This window comes from Tinamus guttatus, unplaced genomic scaffold, assembly GCF_059628265.1.
Source record: "Tinamus guttatus ecotype Peru unplaced genomic scaffold, ASM5962826v1 Tinamus_guttatus_pri_ptg000423l, whole genome shotgun sequence".
NCBI classification, from domain to species: Eukaryota; Metazoa; Chordata; class Aves; order Tinamiformes; family Tinamidae; genus Tinamus; species Tinamus guttatus.
Window position 1 is genome coordinate 4,210,550 of NW_028288957.1, and position 12,056 is coordinate 4,222,605.

The 12,056-nt window shown below is 47.2% G+C and overlaps 1 protein-coding gene across 1 annotated transcript in view; it reads right to left on the reverse strand.

Annotated features, from left to right (window-relative positions):
- Positions 1 to 3,488: 3,488 nt before the first annotated feature.
- Positions 3,489 to 12,056, reverse strand: part of SHROOM3 (shroom family member 3) — a 28,323-nt gene continuing 19,755 nt past the window's right edge. Inside the window, exons 5-9 of the mRNA XM_010212912.2 lie at positions 10,363 to 11,280; positions 8,848 to 9,351; positions 7,916 to 8,063; positions 5,194 to 5,466; positions 3,489 to 4,478 (exon numbers count right to left, since the gene is read on the reverse strand). Of these exons, the coding sequence (XP_010211214.2) occupies positions 4,119 to 4,478; positions 5,194 to 5,466; positions 7,916 to 8,063; positions 8,848 to 9,351; positions 10,363 to 11,280 (2,203 nt within the window). The 3' untranslated portion in view covers positions 3,489 to 4,118. The remainder of the gene's footprint in view (positions 4,479 to 5,193; positions 5,467 to 7,915; positions 8,064 to 8,847; positions 9,352 to 10,362; positions 11,281 to 12,056) is intronic.

Here is a 12,056-nt window from a genome sequence, read left to right on the forward strand (position 1 = left end):
GGGTGACTGGCTCTGCACGGCGCTCGCTCGCGGCACGTGGACAGGACCTACGAGTGGCACGTTGTTGAAAGCATGCGAGGGCTCACTGAGAGCTATGCTGAAAAGACCTTAGTTGAATTCGCCTGCGTGGTGTGGACAGCCTCACAGTACACCTCTACTTCTCGCAGCATCGGCTCCGGATGCCGCAACACCCACTGCGTTGCTAACTGGCAAAGCCCTGCAACACCCTGGCCCAGCGCCTTGGTGCCATGGCTACAGCCGGACCAAAGTTGGTGCCACCACACTGATTTCAGCGGGCTTTTGGTCCTGAGGGGTCCTTTGAAGTGGTTAATCACTGATGGTGATGCTTTTGGGAACGTGACCTCAGTGAAACCCATGTCCTGATCTCTTCCTTTTCAGGTTTATTTCAAGGGGAAAAGCCAGTCAGTAGTGGGTAAGCTGGTAGCTCCCCACCAGTAAATGAGATGATAACTAAGAGTGAGAAGGGACAGGATGGGGAAGGAGGTGGTGCAATAACACCTTTTTGAGAGAGGGCATCCTGAGCCAGGAAGCCACCAATGAAGAAATAAGCAGGGCAACAGTGATGCAGGTTCCCTGCTAAGTGAGGCGGTGTGGTGGGGGGGAAAGGCCGCGTGCTCACCTGGCATTTGCTCCTGTAACGTGGTGCATAGCCCATGAGGCACCCTGTCACTCTATGCGCAGCCAGCGCTTACTTTACAGTGCACTGTAAGTCAGAAGTGTGACTGCTTTGTCTTTGCTAGGATTTTTCTCGGGCTAGCCAAGCTAGATGCACTTCGCCTGGTGTGGAACTGCATCCTGCGTCGCTTCCCAAAGCCTTTCCCTGCGTCACTGTGCACAAGGGCACAGGTCAGTGTACGCTGGGCAGCTCAAACCCCTTCAGGGCTATCACCCAAGGTGCAAAGTCACCTTCCCAAAGGGAAAACTGGCCTCTCTTACTCATCTTAGTGCCTCTATGCTGTATGCTGCCTTCTCAGCATCTGTGTTTTTTGTTAGTGGCTCCTTCCTCCCATCTCATCATGAGAAATCCCCCAAGGAAACACATCAGCAAGAATACAGCAGCCTTGCATGTATGTCTGTGTGCAAAAAATATGCTGAGAGAAGAGGAGGAAACTTCATGAGCCACCAGGGCAAGGCCAGCTGCATCTCCTGCCTGCAAACATGTACAGAGTTTGCCTGTCCCTTGACTCTTGTCCTGGCAGCCTCCAAACACACCAGTGCTCACTGCTTCTCCAGGCTATGCACTAGGAAAAGCCTTAGAACAAGGGAGGGAAAGGACTGCTGGACACTGCTGCCTCTGGGGAGTGAGGTTAGCACATGTATGTAATGGGACCATTTAAAAGTGTCAGAAAAAAACAAATGTGCTTCAGCTCTTAAATTTTCTCTAAGCACATATGAATATTAGCTTTTAAACACAATTAATAAACCTCAAACATGTGGAGCGTTGTTCTCAATTTTCCTCCATTCCAGGGTTCCCAGTAGCAGATGTTTTAAGTTTGAAAATATTTATTTTTAGCAAATATGTCCAGTGTGAACCACTGTTTCAGGTGAGATGTATTTGTCATTTGTTCTTAACATGCCCTAATTTTTAACTCCTGCTGCAGCTGTGCAGGGAAGTGCCCTGGTCCACGAGGCAGCACAGGCTGGAGAAGAGGTGGCAACGTAAACCATGCTTGCTGCAGTTAACACCGAATTTCTACAGTGTAGCCCCACAACTGTAGCCTCAGGTCTAAAAGCCTTCTGTATCCAGACCTAAGACTCTGACTTGACCCAATAAGCTAACAATGTGTAGCTCAAAACTACTAAATTCTGCCCATGATGCTCCAGTCCCAAGAATGGATGTGATTGATCCGTAATGCTATACACCTTTTCTGAGAGTACATGGGAAAAGCGAGGTAAGATAGAAAGCAAGGGACTATTTTCCTTCTTTGTCAAAGGCACTTAACACTGACCAAGCCAGGAAATGTAATTTTTAGTTTGTGTCAAATACCTGTCACATACTTCTGTTCTTAGCCAACCACCGTCTGATTTTTGAACAAGGCTCTGCAAGGCTTCTTCTTTAACGATAAACTTAACACATCTTCACATCTCTCACAACAGAAATAGAGGCTTTAAATCATTTTTTACCTGAAGAGCTGAGTTGTATTAAAAATGAGAATGACTATCACTTGCCTCATTATCAGATGCTTGTATATACAGTGGTAGCACTTGTAGGACTTCTAGCAGGAATCCCTGAACTTCATGGACTGCAGAAATGTGCCAAACATCTGAGTTTCTTGTAAACCACCACAAACCCACAACCTCAAGCTTTTTAGATGGAACTCCTACAAAAGAAACAGTTTTACAAACTTTTTTTAGTAAAGCCTTGTATACCACCTGCTTGGATGGAAAGCTCTTCCTGCCTGAGAGCTGAGGACTGTAGGACTGACTGTCTTAGCAAAGGGCTAACTACCTGGAAAATGCAGTGTTGGGTGGTCCAAAACTATTCAGAGAAGCGTGCCGGATGTTTTTGATTTATTTTGGTAAATGCAAGGTGAAAAGGTTGCTGTTAAAACAAAACAAAAACTGTATTAAAAAAACTTTTAAAAATGCTGAACTTTTTTTTTTTTTAATTTATTATTAGGCTTATTATGTAAAGGACAACTTAAATGCTTCTATTGGCTTGGAAATCACACCGCTCTACTTTTTTAGGGGGCCACCCCTGCTGCAAAGTAGGTTTTCTTCTTCCTTTTTCTTTTTTTTTTCTCTCCTTGATTTGACTATTAAGGCAGAAGAATTGGGTTTTCCCCAGCTACTTTGCTACTTCTGCTTAGAGTTCCCATGAGATGCTATGTGGGCCTGGACAATGTTCAAGTTCAGAAATAATGCAAAGGACACATTTGCTGTCATCACAAGTTCGGTGCTTCAAAAAGCATTAAAACACCAGGTTGGGCTGACTAGGAAATAATCTAGTAGTTCTTATGGTAGGTTCCTTCCTACCTACCTACCCAGGGCAAGAGGATATTATCATTAGCTATGTGTGACTTCTGCGACTGGGAAGAGAATATTGGATTTTAAATTAATGCCTCTTCTGGCATGTAAAATAATTTCTGATGAAGTAGGTTCAGAAAAAGGACATATGCCTATATAAAAAAAAGAATCCTAACGTATATCATCCCTTCAGAAATATAGCTTATAAATAATGCCGTTAAAGAACCTTCTCGCATCTCACTAAAATGACTTTAGGCTGCAGCAGTGCTATGGATCGTGACCTTAATTATTTAAAACAAAGACAGGCTTGCCCATGAGGTCAGTCCAGACCTGGATTCATTGCTTCATGCTAACTTGGACTCCTGTAATGCAGCTTCTTGTAAGTTTGAATTCCAGAATGATTTGAACACAAGATCCGGAAGAAGAAAGATTATATTTTCCTAGTCAAAATCTCCTCTGCAAGGGCACCTACTGGTATATTTGGCATGTGTTGAAGCAGGTTGAGGCTTCTTCTGGTAGCTCTTTATTATATTAAAAAAAAAAAAACAACAACAACAAACACCAAGAGATGTTCCAAGCTAATCTGTGACTATCTTTGGGGTTTCCTCTTTTTGTTAAGGTTTTCACAAAATACAAAATTAAATGTCTTTTCTACATACAGAACAAAGTAGAATCAAGTAACTGATTATAATATGTACAAAAACTTACACATTCTGTCTTGTTCTTTAAAAAATATAAATATCATTAATGTTCAGGAGAATGGGTGGTTTTATTTTTAAGGCTTCATTCTTTTAGATCCTTCATTATTTAACGAGGTGCCAGGCAGGCAGGAAAGGGAAGGAAAAAAGGAGGTCACGATTTTATTAAAGGTAATGTGTTTATTTCTCATGAGGCTCTTCCTCATCTCTGGCAGGAGAAGAAATAGCTGAGTCCCTTCCAGACTGATTTACGTTTCCAGGAAGCAGGGGTGAAGGGAAAGAGAAATAAAATCTTTTTTTTTTTTTTTCCTTCATTAAAAGCTCGTTTTAAGCCTCTCTCCACTCATTGTCACTGTAGAGAACTTTCTGCAAAGTACTTGGGTTAAACAGACTCAGGCAGGAGGATTTTACCACCGGTCCATCGGGAAAAGGTTAGAGAGAGGATGAGACCACTGGAGGCATTTTACCGCCGACCCCGGCAGAGGTAGCAAGTGCTGCAGCTAGGGCAGCCGCTGCTGCCGCGTCCCTGGGCGTGAAGTCTGGGGGGAGGCTTTCGATCAGGCACTTGAGCTGTTCCTGACCCAGTTTGATCTTATCATCAAGCTCTCGTTGCTCTATGAGAAGTGCAGACTTCATCTTTACAAAGTGCTGGTAGTCCTGGAGCTGCTCCTCCGAGAGGTAGTTGCTCAGGATCTCCAAGACCACGCGTTCTCGACGGTCGAGGTTTTCCTTTAGTTCCCGGGCGTCTTCGTGCTGGCCAGCCAGCAGCTTCCTCTTCTCGTTCAGAGAGCTCTGTGCACACCAGAGAAAGCGCTTCAGTATCAGCAGCACCGATCTCACTGACCCTCCCTCTCTGAGCCCTTCACACTGTGTTTGCCACCGCATGGGGAGGCGGGATGGCTGCTCTGCTCCGGGAAACACAGCCCGCAGCCTGGCAGGTGAGGATGAACATCTCGCTGTGGACTGAACTCAAACCCTCCTGAACCGGACACCGAATGCTCTAGGCAATATGGGGCAGAAAAGGCCCCCCAGAAAGCCAGGAAAAGCTCAAAAGCCATGGTTGCTAGCACAGTCCGACCCTGTCTCCTGCAGCCATCCAAAGAGCGTTAAAATTGCCTCCAGCTGAAACAAGAGGCAGCAGGTTGCATGACACAACACGACACAGCCTTTCCTCCACCCACTGGTCACTCACATGCTATCCAGAAACAGACATTTTGTTTAGACAAGAGATGTTTATACAAATTTGGGATCAAGATTGACGGGCAGAGAACTGCATTTGGTAATTAATGCTAATATGAGCTGAACATGGCCCATCACTTTGAATGCTGCGATCAAAGGTATTATTGCTCAGACCCCTTCAGGGCCCCGCAAGTCGGATGCCCAAGTAAGGTGACGCATCCCTGAGCAACTCTGGGAGCCCTGGCTTACACAAGAAGCCCATTCTTCTGACTGCTGCTGTCTGGCACCCCAAGAAAGGCCAAGATGCTACAGTTACACACATACGTACCCGCTCTTCACTGTTGGCATTTTCCCCTAGACTACTCAAAACGTTCTCTACCCGGGCCAGGCGTCCTGAGAGGGAGAGCAAGAGGTTCACCACTTTATCCAGGTCTCCAATGAACATCTTGTATTTGTCAAACTCATTGGGTTTGCATAGCTCGCTGATCAGCTGCTCCACCTCCTCTCCGAGAGCGTTATTCATCTTTATGTCTGCAAGCAGGCCTTCCTTGGCATCTTTCAGGATTTCCAGCTTATGAGTCAAGCTCCTGATGAGCTCAGCCTGTCAGAAGAGAAACACATTGCCACAGTCATTATCACGATCACTCTGGTCACGTGGATGACGGAAACAAGAAGATACTGCTGTTGTCACTGAGAAGCAGGATCCATTCAGCAATGGCTGACAAAAGAGACATCAAGGAAGGAACAGAGATGACTGAAATTCAACATCTAGCTGAAAACCTGAGTACCTGAAATGGATATATTTTTATTTTACCATCAGTCAGTATTTTCAAAAGACACAGCCAGTTTGGAGTGTCGTATTCTGACACCCAGCTACACACATTAGAAAGAGGATAATCATATGCATTATTCTTCATAAATTGCTTTCAAGTCTCTGGCTGAAAACAGCCACAGAGAGCTACATCTCCTGCATTGTCCTTGCTCCCTAACACAGCCTCAGGGTTCTTGTCTAGATGTTATATTTTATATTATCCACTACTGTGTGAAACAACTAGCGGGAAGAATTAATTTGAGATTTCTTATTAATGGTGTGATAAGTGACTGAGCTGGAACTTGCTACTTACATATGCCTGAGCAAGAAAGAAGGAATTGCCACATTTATTTTCCCACATTCTCATAGTACCACATTTATTTCTCAGCCATCTCAGCATTGAGGCGCAAGCCTCAAATTCACCTCGGCCCAAGGAGATATTACCATTGCTCACTGCCTGTGCAGACTCTGCCTCATACAGAGATGCACCAAGCAAAGTTTTACGCCAAAGATGTCCTAAGTTTACTTAAGACTCTGAGCAAAGACACAGAGAACATGCACCCATTTTGTGAAGATGCTGACAACCATTTCACTGACAAACAAGTCTGCCGGGTTTAGTGACTGCAGAACCAACCATATTGCACAAATGCTGGGGATGCTGATATCTGTTAGGATTTAGGAAAAGACGAAGACAAATTGCATTTCCTGCTTCCATTTAGTCCCAAGTAAGAACACATAAAAAAAAGCTCTTGATACAAGGACTGGGTGTGTTCAGTCTTTTCAGTTTTTGCACTACGGAGCCATCACTACGTGTACATTAATCTACTGTGCGCACAAACACTGCAGCACAAAATTGGAGTAAATCACAAGGCCACCTGAAAAACATCTCTCCACGTTTACGAACACAGTCTTTTTTTTTTCTTCCCATCAAAGCTGTTGGTAATTTCAAGCAGGAAGGTGCTGTACATGAAAGGAAAGAGGATCTTCAAACACAGGTCAGGCTGAAAGTGGCCCTGAGGGGCCCTTCTGCGCAGGGCTCGTGGGCCTGTGTGTGTTTAGCCAGGCACCACTAGATGGGGCCCCTTGCACGCGTCTGCAAGCGCAGAGGCCGGACAAAAAGTGAATAATAGGCTCTTCAAGCAAATCTCAGCATTATGCTACCATACTACGAGGCTTATGCTGGAATGGCTGCAAAACCATGTCATTTTTTAGCAGGGCAGTTCAAGTGAGATGACAGCAAAGGTAATACCTGCTAGGAGACCGGACAGCCAAAATCCCTTTACCTAGATGCTTCCCTCAGTAGGGCAGATGGTACCCAGGACAAGGAGCAACACCTCCCCGCATGCTCAGACAGCAGGTTCTGCTGAGGCCCGAGCTGCTCACAGCTGTGGGCTGACCCGCATGCTCTGCGGGAGGCACGGGCTGCCCTCCAGCCCCCTTTCGCAGGAGGCCGCACGGAGTGAAGCACCCTTGTTCTGAAGGCCTGTGAATTGGAAGGGGACTGCAAAGCATTTGCTTTGTGTTGATTAATCAGTGACTCTCCTGTAATCCCAAATGCCAACCAACATGGTTCCTTTGCATATTTACAATGGAAATGAGCTTGGTTTACCCAAATGACCCTCAGAGTAGCTGCCTTCTCAGCTGATGCCTATGCAAATGTTATTTCACACAGACCATGAACAAACATGCCAAGACAATCTCCCTGACTGGACCTAATCACTCCAATCTATTTCTGTTTTTCTATGCAAATGTAACCTTTGAGGCCTGGGGCTTGTCCCCCAGCAGCAGGCTCACACCTACTTGCAAACTTGTCATGTGTCTGCAGTTCACAACGTAGGGGACTTGAACAAATATTTGTGTCCTTTGGTGTGCTTAACCTCTGCTGTTGTACTCAAAGCTCCTTGCTCCAGCCACTTTTCCCCTCCCTGTTTCTTCCTTGCTTTGGGCAGGGACAGCCTCTTAGAACCGATATGCTCAGCAAGCGGCACACTACAGGTCAACCCAAGGCTCGTGCTAGATCCGCGATGAGCACTCAGAGAAGCACTCTCCACTCACAGGCATGTGTAGGTGTGACCTAGGTTGCCCTAATGAAGCTTCACATGTGGCGTAAATCACCCAGCTCTCATGTAATGTGCAAGTGTGACATCCAAATGCTGACCTCAAGGGAAAATGCACTCTTTACTTTATGACTTATTTCAAGAAAGTAACCAGAAAGTGGTGGTGCGTGCTCTGAATTTACCTTTTTTTCGTTGATGTCTAGCAACTCCTCTTCCTCACCTGCTTCTTCTGGCAAGTCTTTGATTTTATTCAGCAGTTCTGCTTTGGGTGCTGAAACGTTATAATAAGCAGGGCAGGGGACCAGAGTTACAGGCACTTCCTTTTCTTTCCTATCACAGTAGAGAAAAAGGAGTTTAGTCTGAGTCCCACTTTTCCCTGTGCCTGGACCCAGGTTTTTCCAGCACCTCCTCTTTGACAAGTTCTCAGTGTTAGGAGCCACAAAGGCAATAAGGCAGTTCTCGCCATCAGAGGGTGCACGTCAGCTGTTCCCAAATTTGCCCGCTGCAGAAAGCAGCAGCACAGCTGCTCTGTTGTTTAAAGGTTGTCTAGTTACCAGCTCCAAACAGCAGATTGCTCCGCGGAGGTAAATCCACAGAGCTCAGCTGCTGAGGGCTAGGCTGACCCTTTGAGCTGCGTCGTGTGTTACAAGTTATTTCAATACAGTTCTGCAGCAATCACTTAGGGCCCTTGGAACCCCTGTTCACCCTTGCACCCCATGGCACTAAGTGGTCACCCCTCATCTCTCTCTCCAAGCCTGGGTCTCTCTTACTTGCTGCAAGCCACTGGTTGGGCTTGATTTTACTCTCACATCCATTATCTTGGTTTAGACAGACCTGCTCAGGTTACAAAGGTTATGAGAGTAAAATCAAATAAAATCTCTACAGAGCTCATTTCCTGCCCCCCTACCAAGCTGAGAATCATTTTCTACATGGTCTTGAGAAGTGAGGACTAAGAGCACACACAGCCAAGCTAGACAGAAGTGCCCTGTCAGCCCCATGCTGGGGGGACTGAGGACCTCCATCTCCAGCAGTCTGTCTATAGCAGTGTCCAAGAATTCGGCACAGAATTCTTGCCTGTCCTTAAAAGCCAACAACCCGAGCAGACAGTGCTTACTTGTCATCTTCGGGAGCTGTCCGAATAGCTGTTTTCTGTGACATCTTCCTTTTCATGTTGTTCTCCTTCAGCAAGCTGGTTCCACTGGGGAAAAGCCCTTCCATTAAGTCCATTGTTGTCTTCATTTTGGCATCTGGGTCCAGGATATCAGCCAGAGACTTATCTTTATGGATGATTTCTTTTGCTAGAGCCTCTGACTTGATCTCCTCTGGGGTCTTTTTTGTTGCCTTCACTGGAGATGCCGGGCTGAGTGTCCTGGAGTCCAGGCTGCCATTTTCCGACTCTCCAGCAGTGACTGCTGACTCTCTGCTTTTGCCTTCGGGTTGAGTTGTGGATTGTCTATGAGAGCTTTGAGGCCCCTCAGAAGATGCAACTAACTGGTGCTGCTTATCCACAGCAGACGGAGAGCTAGTCCTCTTTGATGCAGGCCCATTATTTTCACCGATATTGGTGCCCAGTCCAAGCTCTTTCTCGACCAAGGCTTTGGGAAAACTTCGGGAGTTACTATGGACAGAAAAATTCTGTGAGACGAAGAAAAACTTGCTGCATAGGATCTTTGTGCACATATGCTAAAGGACTAACACAGGTAAGCTTTGCTGCTCTCTCACCCATTTTTGTCTCTTTGCATTTCAATGCAGAAAAAACTACCCTGTGAAGCTAAAGGCACCAGTAGTAGTTTATTTCGTAGACACCACTGTTTGTTTTTCCAACAGAGACAGAACTAGTGAGTGCCCATCTGAGCAATCTTCAGTCATTTGTCCTTTTTGTATTGGAAAAGCAAATCAGTACCACAGTGTCGGCCAGATTCTTCCCTAATGGAAATCAGAGAGTTCCCTGGCAGTGAGGGGAGCTGTGCTGAGTTAAACCAGGCGGGCATCTAGCCTAAACTCCTAACCTTCAGGAAAAACCCCCTACACTAGGTTACTGTGGCAGATTGGTGTTGTCACTTCTTGGCATATAGTCATGATTTCATAACAGGATTATTTGGCACCAGGTCTGCAGTGTACTCTGCAAAACTCTTAACGGTTTGGAAAAACAGGAGTGTTCAGTATGGGATAGTCCTCTCTCAAAAACCAGTAACTGGAAGGAGTCAGTGGCCACTTTAACTGTTCATGCTAGAATGAGTAAAAAGAAGCCCCACTGAAATCCACGGGGAACTGCAGGGGGAAGAAGAGCTGGGTACTTTCTCACTCATAGCCCCTTTTGTCTTGCCTTCTAAGCACCTGTCAGTGCATCTGCAGCAGGAGCAGGGAGCTTTATGCCCTGCCCGGGCCACAGCACCTGCCCCTGCTCTTGGCAGCCAGCCCAGCCTGGTGGCAGCGAGGCTGCCCGCCTGTCCCTCCGCGCTCACGACGTGCGCGCTCCACCACAAGCTCCACGCTCAGCAAGCAGCTGCGGGTGGGTCGCCGCGGCACGCAGAGCCATGCAGGCTGGTCGCATTTGGCTGGAGCCCTGCATATCTTACTCTATATGGCCCTACAACGCCTGACCCACCACGTTATAGCTCCCCCTTACCTCGCTTTGGCCTCCTCCGAGAGCCTGGCGGATTTGTCTGCAGCTGCCCCATTCCCCTCAAGGGCTGCTGCAGGGGCAGGAGGTGCGAATTCCTGCGTGCCGTTTGTTGAAGTGCAAGGGCTCAGCTCGGGAAGAGGATGGGGTGGCAGAGGGGATGAGAAGGGTTGAGCACCAACACCAGGCTGGGCAGGAGGGACAAACACCTCATCATCTTCATCATCCTGCAGCACTGGGGGTGGAGTAAGCTGCAGGCACGACTCTGAGATGCGGAGAGGGTTTATCCCGTGGGGAGAAGGAGTCTCTGGGTCAGAGGAAGTGCTGCTCTGTGTCGGCAGGTACTGCCACCTCTGGGAGAGCTTCGGCCCAGCTGCTGGAGGAGACACTATGGCCCTGGGGAAGCTGCCATCCTTGACCGAATGGGCCCATGTCACTTTGGTAGGCAGGGATCTATGAGGCAGCCCAGCCTTCCTTCTCCACATGACTTCTTCTGTGGGAGTCTCAGGGGATCTATCCTGGACAGCGGCCAAAGGCTGTCCCTGGATATCACTGCCGCCCTCAGCGGGAAGGGCGTCTCGCTTGGCATGATGCTGCCTCGGAACCTGGCCGTCTCCCGCTGTGTGCAAGTCCGAGGCTGCCTGGGTGGACTTATGAGGCGCAGACTGACCAGATCCAGAAGGACTAAGGTCAAGGAACAGGGGTTTAAAGCCCTGTTTTTGTTCAGGGTAGTGGCTCCTTGCCTCTGTCGGGGATGGGATAAATGCAGAAGTCCTGCTATCCTGCCTGGAAAACTCTGAGACCTTGTGGCTCTCAGTAAGTGCAGAGGAACTGGCACCGGCCTCACAGTTGTGCTGAGGATGAGGGTAATAGCTTGTGAATGTCATTTTTTCTGAGTGGCTTCTTTCCTTCCTGCCGACAGACCTGAAAACCAAGAGACAGGCCGTGATAAGGCTAACGGTTAATCAGTGAGCAGGCCAAGCTATTGCACACCCCCTTAAAAGGCAAATTCTGCAGCCGTGTTGGAGCCTGCGTCAGCGCCTGCTGAGCGGGGCACCGTGCTGTTGTGCTGCTCAAACTAGAGGCAAAGTCGGTCCCCTACACCTGGGGCCACAGAGCTGGCTCCGTTCCCACTCATCCCTCTACCACCACTTCCACAGCGTGTTAGATCACGCACACATTTGGGGAGCGTCACAGAAATACCCAGTAGAAAAAAACCACACTTATTCTCTGGTTATTGTTGTGAGACTCGGCTGTCAAGTATAGCAACAAGAGTGTGAATAATACAGTTTTGGACTCCAGGGAAAATGAATGCGTTTCTGCAGATCCAAGATTAATGAATCTTCTTTTGATCCACCTCTAGAGTCCAGAGTTTCTCCAGTAGCACAGCAACTAGGCAGCCATCTATATGTGGAAAATCTAAGTGCCTGGATTATTTTCCTGCCTCACTTTGAATTTTATTTACTAAAGACAGGGCTAAAGACAGGGCAGGTAGTGATTGCTACAAGGAAGACTATTTGACATTATCAACCATCAGACCCCATTCTCAATTACTGATAATTTTGACAACTTGAGCTGTATGGGCAAAAGCTTCTCATTATGCAGTTTGTTCCTTTTGGAAAGCTGCCACTAAAATGTTTGGGTGATCTTCAAGAAGAGAGCAAGACAAAAACTGCAATATTTTGATTCTTGACAAGAGG